Below are 12,681 nucleotides of genomic sequence, written 5' to 3'. Positions count from 1 at the left end.
AGCCGGGAAGGAGGCTGATAGAGGGTGAGGAGGTGGGGTGGGTGGTGGGTCTGATTGTGGGCCATGGGAAATGAGATGGAAGCATGAGAGGGCTTAAGGTAGAGGAGGGATAGGACACGGAGCCCCATTCTTTACCAAACAGAGCTCCTATTTCGAGGGATCGCACCCCTGAGAGCCATGTTTCCTTCTGTCGCAGCTTCCCTCTCTGCGGGCCAGGAAAGAAGCAAAACTTCAGCACAGCGGACAGCGCTCCAGCCAAACCAGCTAGCGCTGTCCGCGGTCCTGAAATTAAGTGCTGGCCACGAAAGGGTAAATAAAGTAGGGGTTGCCAGACACAAGAAACGTTAGGGCCTGTAGAGAGGGTGGTGATGGCCCGCCTCACCTAGTCCACACCCTCATCCCAGGAACCCCGGGATGATTTTAGGCAGAAAACCTAGACTAAGGTATATGTGCTTATTCAAAAGACCTCTTGATGTGCCCCTGTAGGCCTCACAGAATCTAACTGAACTCAACAAAAAACCGAGTTCTGGCTTATAATGTAAGTCAGACCACAACCCTCCTCTTCTCAAACCCTCTTGTGGCTTACCCACCATGCATCCTGGTAAAAGCCAAAGTTCTCCCCGTGCCTCAGGGCCTTTGCACATAAAGGTGCCACCACTTGCAATTCTCTTCCCTCACACATCTACATGGTTTGTTCCCTCAGCTCCTTCAAGCCTTTTCTCAAGTGTCACCTTCTCAGGCCTGCCCCTACCACCCTATTTCAGATTGCAAAAACCAAACAACTGGTCCTTCCAACTTTTTCTCCCCTGTGCAATTTTTTTTTTTTGCATACACTTGTCATTCACTCACAGGCTATTTAAAATCATTACGTTTAGTGGTCATTATCTTCTCCCTCACTAGGATGTCCACTCCACGAGGACAGAGACTTGATTGTCTTTTCACTTCTGAAGCCCTAGTGCCTAGAACAGGGCCTGGCACACAGATAGGTACTCAATAAAATTTTATGAAATGAATTACTTAATCACTTGATGCTGAAAAACAAGGGAGAAACAGAGACTACCTCTGAGCTTTCCACTCCTCTGTCCCTTCACACTTTGATCCTCCCTCCTCCTGGGACCTTCTCTATGGTAAGGGTCCTTCTATCAGGACATGAAGACAGGCTTCTGAGAAGTGAGAGGAGTACTATGTGTACAAGAAATATGCCAAACATCTGCATCTCTGCCCATGTACTCAGTCTACATTTATGAGCACTTGCTGTGTGCTAAATGCTGTTCCAGGAGCTAGGGGCCCAGCAATGAACAAAAGAAAGAACCTCCCTGGTGGAGCTGATATTCTAGTGAGGAGAGAGGCAATAAGAACATAACATTGGAAATGACAAGTAATTTGGAAAGAAATATAGACAAGCAGTTAAAATGTGTAGGGCATGCGATTTTACATGAGTGATTAGGGAAAGCCTCTCTGAGTAGGTGATATTTGACCAAGACCTGAATGGAGGGATCCCTGGGTGGCGCAGCGGTTTGGCGCCTGTCTTTGGCCCAGGGCGCGATCCTGGAGACCCCGGATGGAATCCCACGTCGGGCTCCCGGTGCATGGAGCCTGCTTCTCCCTCTGCCTGTGTCTCTGCCTCTCTCTCTCTCTCTCTGTGTGACTATCATAAATAAATAAAAAAAAAATTAAAAAATTTAGAAAAAAAAAAAAAAAGACCTGAATGGAGTTGGAAAATGAGCCACAGGGAAATTTAGGAGCTGAGTGCTCCCAGCAAAGGAATATCGAGTCCAGTGGGGCTGTGTTGGGCATGCTCCCATGTGTGTAACTGCACGACTATGTGATACCGGTGTCACTACTGGGTGCTTGTGCATTTGGAGTGTTGCAAGTTGAGGTGAAACATGGGTTGTGCGTCTCTTGGTAGGGGGATTGAGGTGGTGCGTTTCACAAGAAGTGTAACAGTGTGCTTTGTGTATGTGTGTATTGAAAGAGCTGCAGGCACATTAGCTGAAAGGAAGTGTGTGTGTGCGTGTGTGTGTGTAATAGCAATTGTTTGGTTGTATCAGAGTGTGTCCTAATCTGTGTGCAAGGGAAAGGATGTGGGGACGTAAATGTGGGAGGAAGTGGATATGGGATGCTTTGTGTCAAGGTAGGATAGGGCTGTCAGCATGTGGGTGATGGGGGTTCTGAAAGTAGAATATATGCAGAGATGCCATGGTGTGTGTGTGTGTGCGCGCGCGTGCTCGCAAGCACGCGTGCATGTGTGTAGAGGGCTGTGGAGGTGCCTGGCTGTGTGGGTGGGTGTATTGGGGGATGTTGTAGATCTGTTTTCTGGCCCCAGAGGGAGAGAGAAAGCCCAGGAAATATCAGTTCCGCCGCCCCTGGGTCTCCTGGCAACAGCACCACTTTGAAGTTACCAGGAGACAGAGTTGCCAGAGCAACCGGGCTGAGTGGCAGCTCTAGGGCGAAGTCTGGGTGAGGAGACCTAGCCAGCCATCACTTAACCACTCACCTTGTTCCTCCTCCTTTCCCAGTTTCTCGTCAGTCCTACTTCCTTTCTTCGTTCATTCGTTTAACAAGCATATATTGAAAATTTACAACAATCTAGTCGCTGTTCTGGGCGGTGGAAAAACTTAAGTGAACAAGACAAGATCTCTGCCTTGGCTGTCCCTCAATCTCCCACCCTGTGTGACTGTCTACCTGCACTTTCTTTGGTTGATGGTCATGCCCGACCCCCTTGCCCCAGGTAAAACCCAAGCAGCTCCCAGGCCAAAGAGAAAGCCAGCTGAGACTCCTTTTCTCACAGACCCTCAGAGGTGGCTGCTGCTGTTTTGCACGAGGATGTTCCTGAGCCTGCAGCCTCCAACACAAGCTTGTGCCAATACTAAGGTGCAGAAAAGGAAGCACACAAGCTCCTCCATTATTCACCTTCCCAATTGTCATTTGGTGACATCAGCAGAAACACACACAGACCCATTCATCACAATATTCCTCTGAGATGTCAGGAGATCCATTTCACAGATGAGCAGACTGAGGCTAGGAGACTTTAAGTAATATGTTACTGTTTCCTTCAACTCCCAACACTTATATTTGTTTGATTAGCTGACTAGTTCACAATAATGATAGTCGTGCTGCCTCCCTCGGCCGACTTGCGCAAGGGAAGGGTCTTTTCTCCCTCAAATGCCAACATTCCTCCTCCCTCGGACTGTTATTTGCCCCTTCACGAGGGGAGAAGCTTTTCCAGGCCAATCTAACTTTGATGGCAGATCCATGAGCCAATGGAGAAGCTAAGTGCATTGTAACCAATGAGACCCCGGGTTGGGCGGGACTAAGGGCGGGGGCGGGCCGTTGATTGGACAGGCACGTTGCGAATGGCGGAGACGCTGAGGCGGGTGCTAAACCAGGGCCCCTCGGCAGAGTCCGGGGAGGAGTACACAGCGGAGCCCGGGCCGCCTTTACTGCTGCTCGGCGGCCCAGGCTCCGGAAAGACCGCGCTGCTATTCGCGGCGGCCCTGGAAGCGGCAGGAGAGGGCCGAGGCCCCGTCCTCTTCCTGACCCGGAGGCCTCTCCAAAGCCTGCCTCGCGGGACCGGAGCGGTGCTCGACCCCCTGCGGCTACAGGTAACCGAGGGGTGGGACCGGAGGCGGCCTAGTTCGCACCTGAGCGGATCAAGGCTTGAGTGACAGTCAGACAAACCAATGGAAGGGACGACGGGAGAGCGAGGCGGGGCGGCCATTGTGGGGCGGAGTCAGGAAGGAGCCGGGACGGGAGGGCGGGGCCGGGACCAGAGCAAGGCGTTGCTGAGACTGGGAAACCATCAAAAAAAAAAAAAAAAAAAAAAAAAAATTAAAGCGGGACGCCTGGGTGGCTCAGCCGTTGAGCGTCTGCCTTTGGCTCGGGGCAGGGGGGGGTGGTGGTTCCGGAGTCGCGGGGTCGGGTCCCGCATCGGGCTCCCCGCATGGAGCCTGCTTCTCCCTCTGCCTGTGTCTCTGCCTCTCTCTCTCTCTCATAAATAAATGGATAAAATATTTTTTAAAAAATTTAAAAAGGTCGGGAAACCGTCCCAAAAAGGGGGACGGGGATGAAGGGAAGAGTATTCCACCAATTCTGAGCTGCTTCACTCTGGAACCAGCTACCCAGGTGGGGTGTGAGTGCCGAGCACAGGAAATACAGGGAAGCAGGGCAGCTGGAGCTGGGAGCCTGGCTTCCTGAGCTGAATCTTGTGTTTTCTCTTTTAACTCACTTTAGAAGATACGCTTCCAGTACCCACCCTCAACCCATGAACTCCTTCAGCTTCTGTGCTCTGCCCATGAGGCCCTGGGCCCAGCCCCCTCCCTCCTGCTGCTGGATGGCCTGGAGGAGTACCTAGTGGAAGACTCTCAAGAAGTGGCCTACTTGGCTGCCCTGCTTCTAGACACAGCTGCCCACTTCAGCCACCGGACTGGGCCTGGCCAGGGCTGTGGGCTCATTGTGGCCCTCCAGATCCAGGAAGAGGAAGAGAGTGGGGATGGCCTGCAGCTGTCGCTGCTCCAGCGGTACTTCCCTGCCCAATGCTGGCTGCAGGTGGATGCACCAGGCCCAGGACAGCGCGGCCTCCGAGCCTGCCTGGATCCAGGTGGGCTGGGCCCTAGAGCAGAGTGGTGGGTGGCTTTCCGACCAGATGGAGAGATGACAATCACCCCATGGCCTACCCAGGCTGGTAACCCCAACTCAGACAAAGGTTCAAGTTCTGGATGCCAGCCTTGAGCTTTGATGTGTGACACCCTCTTTGTGCCTCAACTGCCCATGGCTGGAATACTTACTTCAGGGACTAGTACAGATTCAAAGACCTAAAGAACATAAAATGCTTTTTCTCTTGAAACAGAGCATTACCATGTACCTATTATGCCCAATCAACATATTGTTTTGCTGTTTTGAACTTCATAAAATATTTCATGATAAATGTAATCTAAGACTTCTCCCACTCAGCATTATTATTACTATTAGTTCAGGGGCACCTGGGTGGTTCAGTGGGTGAAGCATCTGACTTCAGCTCAGGTCATGATCTCTGGGTCCTGGGATCGAGCCCCAGGTCAGGGCACATTTTCTAGTTCATTCCTTTCCCCCTACTACATGTAATTCCATGGGTGACTGGAATTCCAATTTACTCATCAAACTGACTTATTTACTGCTATGAACATTTTTCTTGCACACATGCCCTGGTTCGTGTATATGAGGGGTTTTAGGGTATAAACCTAGAAGTGGAATTGGGAGAGAAGTTCTGCATGTGTTCATCTTTCCTTGGTTATGTCAAACTTTTTAAAAGTGGTTAAACCAGAACTGCCAGTGAGCCACCTGATGACATTGGTCCCATCAGAGTACTTTTCTTAGAACAGGGCCTGATTCAGAATAAAGCCTTACAAATTATTGTTATTGTTATTAGTAGTGGCAGAGACTAGCTAGAGGCTCATTCAACGACTTTCCTCTCCTGGGCTGTACTGCTAAACTGCATTTTTTTCCCTCTGCTGTCCATGGTTCTAGCTGGGGTCTTGTGACTATTTCTGGCCAGTGGCATTTGTAAGAAAAATTAAATACTACTTCTTAGGCTAAGTCCCTAAAATGGCCCACCAAATCTTCTGCCATTTGTTTTGCTTATTGGTTGGCAAGATGCAGAGGATCCATTTAGGGTGGCCCCGGGGGATGGTGAAGTTATAAACCAAGAGAGTCTGGGCTGCTGACTCATCCCAGAGATGGCTGCCCACTTGTTTGCATTGAAATATGAGAGAGAAAGCATTTGATGTTAAGCAGTCACATTTAGGAGTTTTTTGTTATGGCAGCTAGTATAACATATACTGACTAATTCATTTTATTATGATTATTATTGAGGTGGTCAGGTCCAGAATTTCAGACTGAGCTCGAGACCTTTTACTGCTGCCCCTATGGCCTGGGTCCAGGGAAGGATGAGGCTTACAGGGGGTTTGTAGAAGTCATGATAGGAACAAAAAATACACACACATACGCACACACACACAACTCTATACATATCAAAATACTGCAAGGATGTACTGAGCAGGATCGGCTGGGCGAAAGCCAGGGTTAGCCATGTCCCTAGTCCTGAGGGAGGCCTCACCAACCCTGTTCCATAAGTCTTAGGCCTGGACTAGTACTAGAGGTCATGCTGAGTCTCCAAGCATCTGAAGACTGGAGTCCTAGGAACAGGCCACGTAGCCAGGGGGTGAAGGCTCAGGGGCTGGGATGAGGCTGTTCTCATAAGGGTTTAAAAAGGGGCCGTTCAGTGAGTCCCCCTGGGCTCCCTGGGAGCCCCCTGAGCTGTAGTCAGTTGAGATGCCAGAGTCAGACACCATGAGGTACAGGTACTTTATGTGGGGTGGGGTGGGGGGCAGCTCAGGGGGCAGTGCCCTTGGGCACAAGAGCTGGGAGCTGGGATCCAGGATGGTATACTCAAAGCTGGCACCCAAGGCCCCCTCTGGCCCAGGCTTCAGGGACAAACCAGATGAGCAGGAGGGTGCTTCTGAGCCTTTATCCATGGCTACTATGTCCAAACTGCCACCAGACTGTGAGACATCCTCACTGGACGGGTTCCGGGGCAGCAACCACTTGTCCAGCACCAGGTACGTGTCCTGGGAATGTTCACTGCCCACTGGCTCCAGCAGGGGGCCCTCATCATCTGCCCCCGGCTCCACTGCTTGTGGTGCCCCCCAGCAGCGTTCAGAGAGGACTTCCAGGGGTGCGGGTGGGTCCTCTGCAAGGGGAGTACAGGGGCTCCACCAAAGACAGCCCTCGTTCTGGTACAGCCACAGCTGGGGAAATAGCACCAATCTGCTCAGAGACCTGGGATTCAGCCACAGGAGCAGGGAAGCACCAGGCCATGAGGGGACAACCATGCCACCTACCTGGAAGTTACCCTTGTGGGTGGTGAAGAGGCCCTCAAACTCACTCTCAGGGCTTGGGATGCCAGGCCAGATCTTCTGCTTCAGAGTCCTGGTGAAGCCAAAAGGACCACGAACACGGGTATGCATCACTGAATACCCACCAGTACCCTCTTAGGAGGAGTCACAGAGGCACAGATAGTCCTAGCCCCTTGCGATGACGGTGGAAGCAGAGAGGTGCATAGAGGCAGAGGAACAGAGGCTCTGGCTTGCATCTGCAAGGCTTACAGGTAGGTGACTAGATCCCGGTTTTGAAGGATGCATAGGAGTTCAATATCACTAATGTTACTTCCCTTCTTACTCCTTTCCATAATATTCCCCCACTGTACTCAGAATAAAATCCAAACACCTCCCTATCACCTTGCAGACAGGCTGGCATGTTCTCACCCCTGTCACCTCCCTCACCTCATCATTTACCACTTCCTCCTAACTCATTCTGCTCTAGCCAGAGAGCCCATCTTGGCAGCTGCTTCAGTGTTTCGAGCTCATTCGTGCCTCAGGGCCTTTGCACTTGCTCTTTCTTTTCCATTTTCATGTGGCTGCCTTCTTCCAGTATTCAGGTCTCCACTCTGATGTCAATGCCCAGAGGCCTTCTCGGATCATCCTGTCATGTCCCCCTACTCTAGTTGTTTCTGTGATATCACTTGTCACAATGCATAATCAAGTATCTTTGATAATGGGGCATCTGGGTGGCTCAGTTAAGTGTCTGCCTTCAGTTCAGGTCATGGTCCCAGGGTCCTGGGATTGAGCCCCATACCAGGCTTCCTCTCCCGCTCCCCCTGCTGTTCTCTCTCTCTCTCTCTCTCTCTCTCTGTCAAATAAATAAGATCTTTAAAAAAAATCTGTTGATTCCCTTGTAATTTGACTCAGCTATGAAATCCATACGGTCATGGAGACATGTTTGTTTTCCACTTTCTCCGCAGTGCCTAGCACACAGCTGGCATTCCCATGTGTTTTCCAACCAAGTAAATAAACAAGGCCTTGAAAGACCACTAGAAGACTGCTTGGCAGACAAGGCAGGAAGGGCATTCTGGCCAAAAGGAACAGCATGTGCTAAGCCTTGAGGGTGTGAAACCACATGGTATGTGCTGGGAATTATAAAAACCTCAGGATGGTTGGTCCTACCATGAAAAATCTAAGGAGTTTGATATCAAGGGCAGGAGGCACTCAAGGTGTTAAATCTTTCCATTAAGCCCATCCCGGGATTTTACAAAAGTTGATACAATTGGGAAAAGGAACCAGCAAAGGAATTCAAGGAGTAGCCACTGAAGTTGAAGGTAAACCAGGTGAATGTTCCCAGGGGATTTTAAATATGAGTCTGGGTCTGGTCTGGCTTGCACCCCAGCCCTGCCACTGACTCCTCACTGTGTGTCCCTGGGCAAGTGCCTGCCTGTCTCTGAGCTTAGCTTTCCACAGCAAAAGGAGAAAGTTGGTGGGGAGGAGTCTGGGCTAGGTGCCCAAACAGGGCGCTCACCGGCGGTGGGAGAGCAGGGCGAGCACGGCCAGCAGCAGCAGGATGAGCACGAGGATGAGGGAGAGCGTCAGGATGAGGGGGTCCAAGTCTGGGGGGCAGGGAGTCGGTCAGGGTGGTGGGATTGCCCCATGTTCCGCCCCAGCCCCTCCTACGCCTGCCTGGGGCCTCACCACTAGCTGTCAGCAGCGACGCAGGCTCGGACCAGGCGCTCCAGAAGCCTCCGAAGCTCGGCTCGGCCATTCGCGCGCGAACCATGAAGGTGTAACGCGTTCCGCCGCGGAGGTTGCTCAGCACGCACTCGGTGCGCCCGTCCAGGATCTCCACCTGGGGGCGGGGCCTGGGTGAGAGGCGTGGCCAGGGGCGGGGCGAGCGGAGAAAGCGCGGGGCCCGGAGGGGGCGTGGCCAGGGCGGGCCGTGGTGGCCAACTGGGGGGGTTTGGGGGGAGGAGGCGGGGCTGCCTGCCCCAGTGGAGCCCTCGGGGCTGGCGGTCAGGGCGGCCTCACCTTCTGTGAGCCCCCTGCGACGCTGCCTGAGATGTTCACTTCGTAGCGGATGAGGCTGGCCACGGGGGCCCCGGGAGGCGGGAGCCAACGCAGCACCACGTGGCCTCCCTCGTCCGCCCGCCGCGCCAGCAGCCCCGCCGGGGGGTCCAGGAGCACTGCAGAGGGGGGTCGATCAGGTGGGCGGTGACCGAGACTCCCTCACCGGACAAAGTCCCCATTCCCTGCGCACTCACCCACTTCGTTGATGTGGATGATGCGGCGATAGAGCAGAGCGCCCGACGATACCGCTGTGACGCGCAGCTCTAAGGGCACGAAGCTCGACGTGTCGGCGGTGGGCAGCGAGCACCAGAAGCGCACAGCGCCGCGAGTCGTGGGCGCCTGGTGCAGGCTGCACGTTTTCCAGGGCTCACCCCTGTGCGCCAAGGGGCCAGAGAGGCAAGGGAGCAAGTTGGGGGTGGGGACGCGAGGGTTCGTATTACCCGGACCGTGAGCACATTTTGGACGCGAACACCAGGGGGCGTCCCAGCCCCGACGCACGCGATGCCTTAAGCCTATTCTAGGGGTGCTGTCCCCGCGCTACTATTTGGGATCGCTCTCCCACGGAGTCACGGGAGTGTTCCAGCCCCAGCCACTAGCGGGGGGCGTGTCAGCCCTGACCCCGCAGCCTTCGCACCAGTGACCCCACCAGGGAAGGTGCCCTGCGGCCCCTGACACGAGCAGATACCCCAAAGCGTGAGCTCCGGGGCGCTCTGTCCTGCGCACCTGCCCCCTCCTCGGAGGCTCACTCCACCTGCCCCGTTGCACTCACTCCAGCTGGTAGAAGAAGCTGTAGTTGTCTGGGCCGACCCCGGCGCTTGCCGCTTCCTCCCAGAAACACACCAAATCCTCCAACCGTTCGGTGAAGCACAGAAGCTCTTCGGGCGCGCGGGCGGCCAGCAGGGCCGCTGGCGGGGGGGACAAGGGGAGGGGATCAGGGGAGCCCAGTCTTCGGGCCACAGCGTCCTTCCCCTCCCACCCGCCGCCTGCGCGAACCGATAAGAAAAAAGCTCCACGTCGCTCTCTACCCCGAGCGGGCCCCCTCGGAGGGTCCACGGCGGTGGCGCCCCCCGAGCTGCCAAGCGCGTCCCCGCCCACCCCACGACCCGCGGGACTGCGCGCAGCCTTCAAGGCCTCTGCTCCCCGCGGCCGGCCCCGCCCCGGGCCAGGCCAGGCGTGCCGCTGGATGTGTGCGGAGGTGGCGGCCCCCTATCGGCCCCGGCAGGCTGCCGGCTGCCCGATAACGCCAACCGTGACACCCGCCCCCGCCCCTGCCCTCAAGCCGGCGGGCCAGGGATCTAGCGCCCGCGTACAAACCGTGTTTACAGTCGCCAGCAGCCCGGCCCCTCTGCCAGGCCCCGGGCTTCGTCCTCCCTCAGTGAAGGGTGGGCTAGGTCCCCTCTCCTCGGGGACTCTAGATGGCAAGGCCTAGACCTAGCACCGCCCCCCGCCCCGGCCCCATTAGGATTTATCATGTCCCAGGCTCCCTGAAAAGAGAAAAACAGGAACTTTACGTCTCCCTCCAGACCCCTTCTGGAGTCTTAGATCCCTGCATGCTGCATACACCGGTCCCCATCTAAGAGGTTCAGAAACCAGCTTGGCCCCCAGGACCTACGCTGGAGGCACAGAACCCGACCTGATCCCCAGGCCCCAGGCTGGAAGTCCAGGCCTGAGCATCGCCCTCCGGGACCTAGTGCGGGGGTCCCACACAGATCCACCCTTACCTTTACTTTCAAACTTGGGGTCCAGAGGCTTGGGTAGGGAAGCCCAGGCGGCCCCAGCCAGCAAGAGACAGAGAGAGCCGACTCCAGGCCACAGGTGCGCCCATAGGTGATTCATGATGCAGCCCCCCGCGACGGGGGGCCCAGGGCCCCTGCCCCCCTTTCGCCCCTGGCACAGTCCACAGCTGGGTCGGCAGCTGGCTCCTCCAGACTCAGCTGACCAGGCCCTTCCCGGCCAGGCGCCTCCAAGTGGCAGCTCCTTTGAGGGGGCGGGACCACACGCAGCCTGGGCTGAGATAAGCTGGAGGAGGCCGTCCCACTGGTCCCGCGGGAGGTGGTAGGGGCCCTCAGGGGCCCCCCCCGCGGCCCCTTGGGGGTCAGAACGGCACCGGGTTCTGCGGCAGACACACTTTCTTCCTGTGTCGCTCTGGACAGGTGACTTACCTGAGCTTCAGCCTTCTCATCCGTAAAATCGGGCTGGGTGCTCAGCAAACATTTCAAAAATGTGAGACGCTTGTATTATCTTGCTAATCAACATCTCTTCCGAGTTTGGGTAGGAATAAATGATCATAACTGACTGGCAGGTGAGCGTTTGCACGATGCTAGGCAGTGTGGCCAGACGAAATGTACCATGTGATCCTGTACTGGTAAAATAACACATATTCTGGATGTCAAGATTTGTGATTTTTTTAAAAAAACAGGTTACCCCCCCCTTGGGATTTTATTTTACAAGGAAAGTGCTGTTCTTTTAATAATCTAGGAAGTAATTATAGTACATACCGGGAAAGCCATTCGCTTGTGTTGAGCTGCTCAAAGTAGGGTAAACAGCCCCAGAGGGGTACCTGCCTGGGGCAAGGGTGGGTACTTGCACCTGCCCTCCAGAAACTAGCCAGTCAGAACACTTTGTTTCCTGGAGCCCCGCGATTGGCTCAGGGTGGGCATGTGACCCAAATGGATCCCATGAGCCTCCACCCTGGGACTTTCCCGGAGTTCTGGGAAGACGGTGGCCCTTTCTTTTGGGCTGTGAGGGTGGATCCGGAGACATTGTCCCTCCTAAGGTGGGGAGACACTGCCCGACGGTGAAGCTAACCTCGGCTTTTGCACCGGCTGTTCCCAATAGCTGGAACTCTTCTAAATATCCACAGGCCCACTCTTTCCCTTTTTTCAGGCCTCTACCCCAGTGTCACCTCCTCAGTGAAGCCCTCTGTGGTGACCTCATTGAAAAGAGAAACCCTCGCATCCCACATTCCTATCGCCCTTAAATGGATGATGATGATGATCATTTTGCATTTCCTCTGTTTACTATCACCTAAAATATCTTTAATGTTCTGTCACTGATTCTCGCTAGTTCCTTTTGTTCACTTCTGTATCCCCAGCGCCTGGAACAGGGCCTGGGACATAGTCGGAGCTCAAGAAATATTTGTGGAGCAAAAGATCAGAGAAAAACTCAGCCATGAGATGTAAAGAGGCAGGTGATACTGTTAGTCCCTGGATACAGCTGTGCACCCTTGAACTTTCAAAAACCAATAGTGATTCAAGGTAATCTCTTCCTCAGGAAGTTGGCACTTGTGTTGTGTGTGAAGGCGAGTGAAAGAGGCAGGAAGCGTAAGCTGTGCTTATGACAGACAAAGTGGCCCAGTGGTTAAGGGCATGCGTTCAGGCATGTAACCCATAGTTCAGGTCTGCACCCCAGCCTTGCCACCTACCACGCCACCCTGGGTAAATTACTAGTCCTCACTAGTCTCAATTTTTCATGTGTAAAATGGGCGTAATGACAGTGCCTACTCCACAGAGCTAGTAGGAGGATTCTATGAGATAAAGTCAAGTTTTTAAAACAGTACCTGGCACATAGTAAGCACTCAGTAAAAATAAGTTATTTTCTTCTGACTGCTCCTGAGGTCTTAATACTCATAGCAACAACAGCCTGTAAAATATCTTGTCATATTCTGTGATTTGTCTTTTACTGGACTGTACATGAGGCTCAGATTCTTCTCTCTCCCTTCCCAGCTCACACAGTGCCAGGGCATCCCCCA

General features: G+C 54.1%; 2 protein-coding genes across 3 annotated transcripts; one reads left to right on the top strand and one right to left on the bottom strand.

The window, feature by feature from the left end:
- The first annotated feature begins 3,332 nt into the window (after positions 1-3,332).
- Positions 3,333-5,391, top strand: SWSAP1 (SWIM-type zinc finger 7 associated protein 1). The gene is made up of 2 exons (XM_055344075.1): positions 3,333-3,605; positions 4,234-5,391. The coding sequence occupies exons 1-2, from the start codon at positions 3,357-3,359 to the stop codon at positions 4,729-4,731; spliced, it is 747 nt and encodes a 248-aa protein (XP_055200050.1). The 5' UTR covers positions 3,333-3,356; the 3' UTR covers positions 4,732-5,391.
- A 475-nt stretch (positions 5,392-5,866) lies between these two features.
- On the bottom strand, positions 5,867-11,518 carry EPOR (erythropoietin receptor). 2 transcript variants are annotated; one of them, XM_055343916.1, is made up of 9 exons: positions 11,429-11,518; positions 10,652-11,292; positions 9,700-9,835; positions 9,125-9,303; positions 8,892-9,046; positions 8,559-8,712; positions 8,389-8,476; positions 6,879-6,966; positions 5,867-6,785 (listed from the first exon to the last, which is right to left on the bottom strand). In XM_055343916.1, exons 2-9 carry the CDS (start codon positions 10,764-10,766, stop codon positions 6,174-6,176), a joined length of 1,527 nt encoding a protein of 508 aa, XP_055199891.1. In that variant the 5' UTR covers positions 10,767-11,292; positions 11,429-11,518; the 3' UTR covers positions 5,867-6,173. The 2 variants fall into 2 exon arrangements, with proteins under 2 accessions (XP_055199891.1, XP_055199890.1); XM_055343915.1 differs by having other exon boundaries at positions 10,652-11,287; positions 11,429-11,464.
- Positions 11,519-12,681: the final 1,163 nt, after the last annotated feature.

This window comes from Nyctereutes procyonoides, unplaced genomic scaffold (assembly GCF_905146905.1).
Source record: "Nyctereutes procyonoides isolate TBG_1078 unplaced genomic scaffold, NYPRO_anot_genome, whole genome shotgun sequence".
Taxonomy (NCBI): domain Eukaryota; kingdom Metazoa; phylum Chordata; class Mammalia; order Carnivora; family Canidae; genus Nyctereutes; species Nyctereutes procyonoides.
This window is presented reverse-complemented; position numbering and strand designations above follow the sequence as displayed.

What these genes read in the sequence shown, in the direction of transcription:
- EPOR (XM_055343916.1), bottom strand. Translation starts at nt 10,766, where the DNA reads ATGAATCACCTATGGGCGCACCTGTGGCCTGGAGTCGGCTCTCTCTGT. An exon ending in CCCCAAGTTTGAAAGTAAAG is followed by an intron (nt 9,836 to 10,651) that starts GTAAGGGTGGAT and finishes CCCCCCCGCCAG; the next exon opens with CGGCCCTGCTGGCCGCCCGC. An exon ending in GTCGCTGCTGACAGCTAGTG is followed by an intron (nt 8,477 to 8,558) that starts GTGAGGCCCCAG and finishes CCTGCCCCCCAG; the next exon opens with ACTTGGACCCCCTCATCCTG.
- SWSAP1 (XM_055344075.1), top strand. Translation starts at nt 3,357, where the DNA reads ATGGCGGAGACGCTGAGGCGGGTGCTAAACCAGGGCCCCTCGGCAGAG. An exon ending in TCGACCCCCTGCGGCTACAG is followed by an intron (nt 3,606 to 4,233) that starts GTAACCGAGGGG and finishes AACTCACTTTAG; the next exon opens with AAGATACGCTTCCAGTACCC.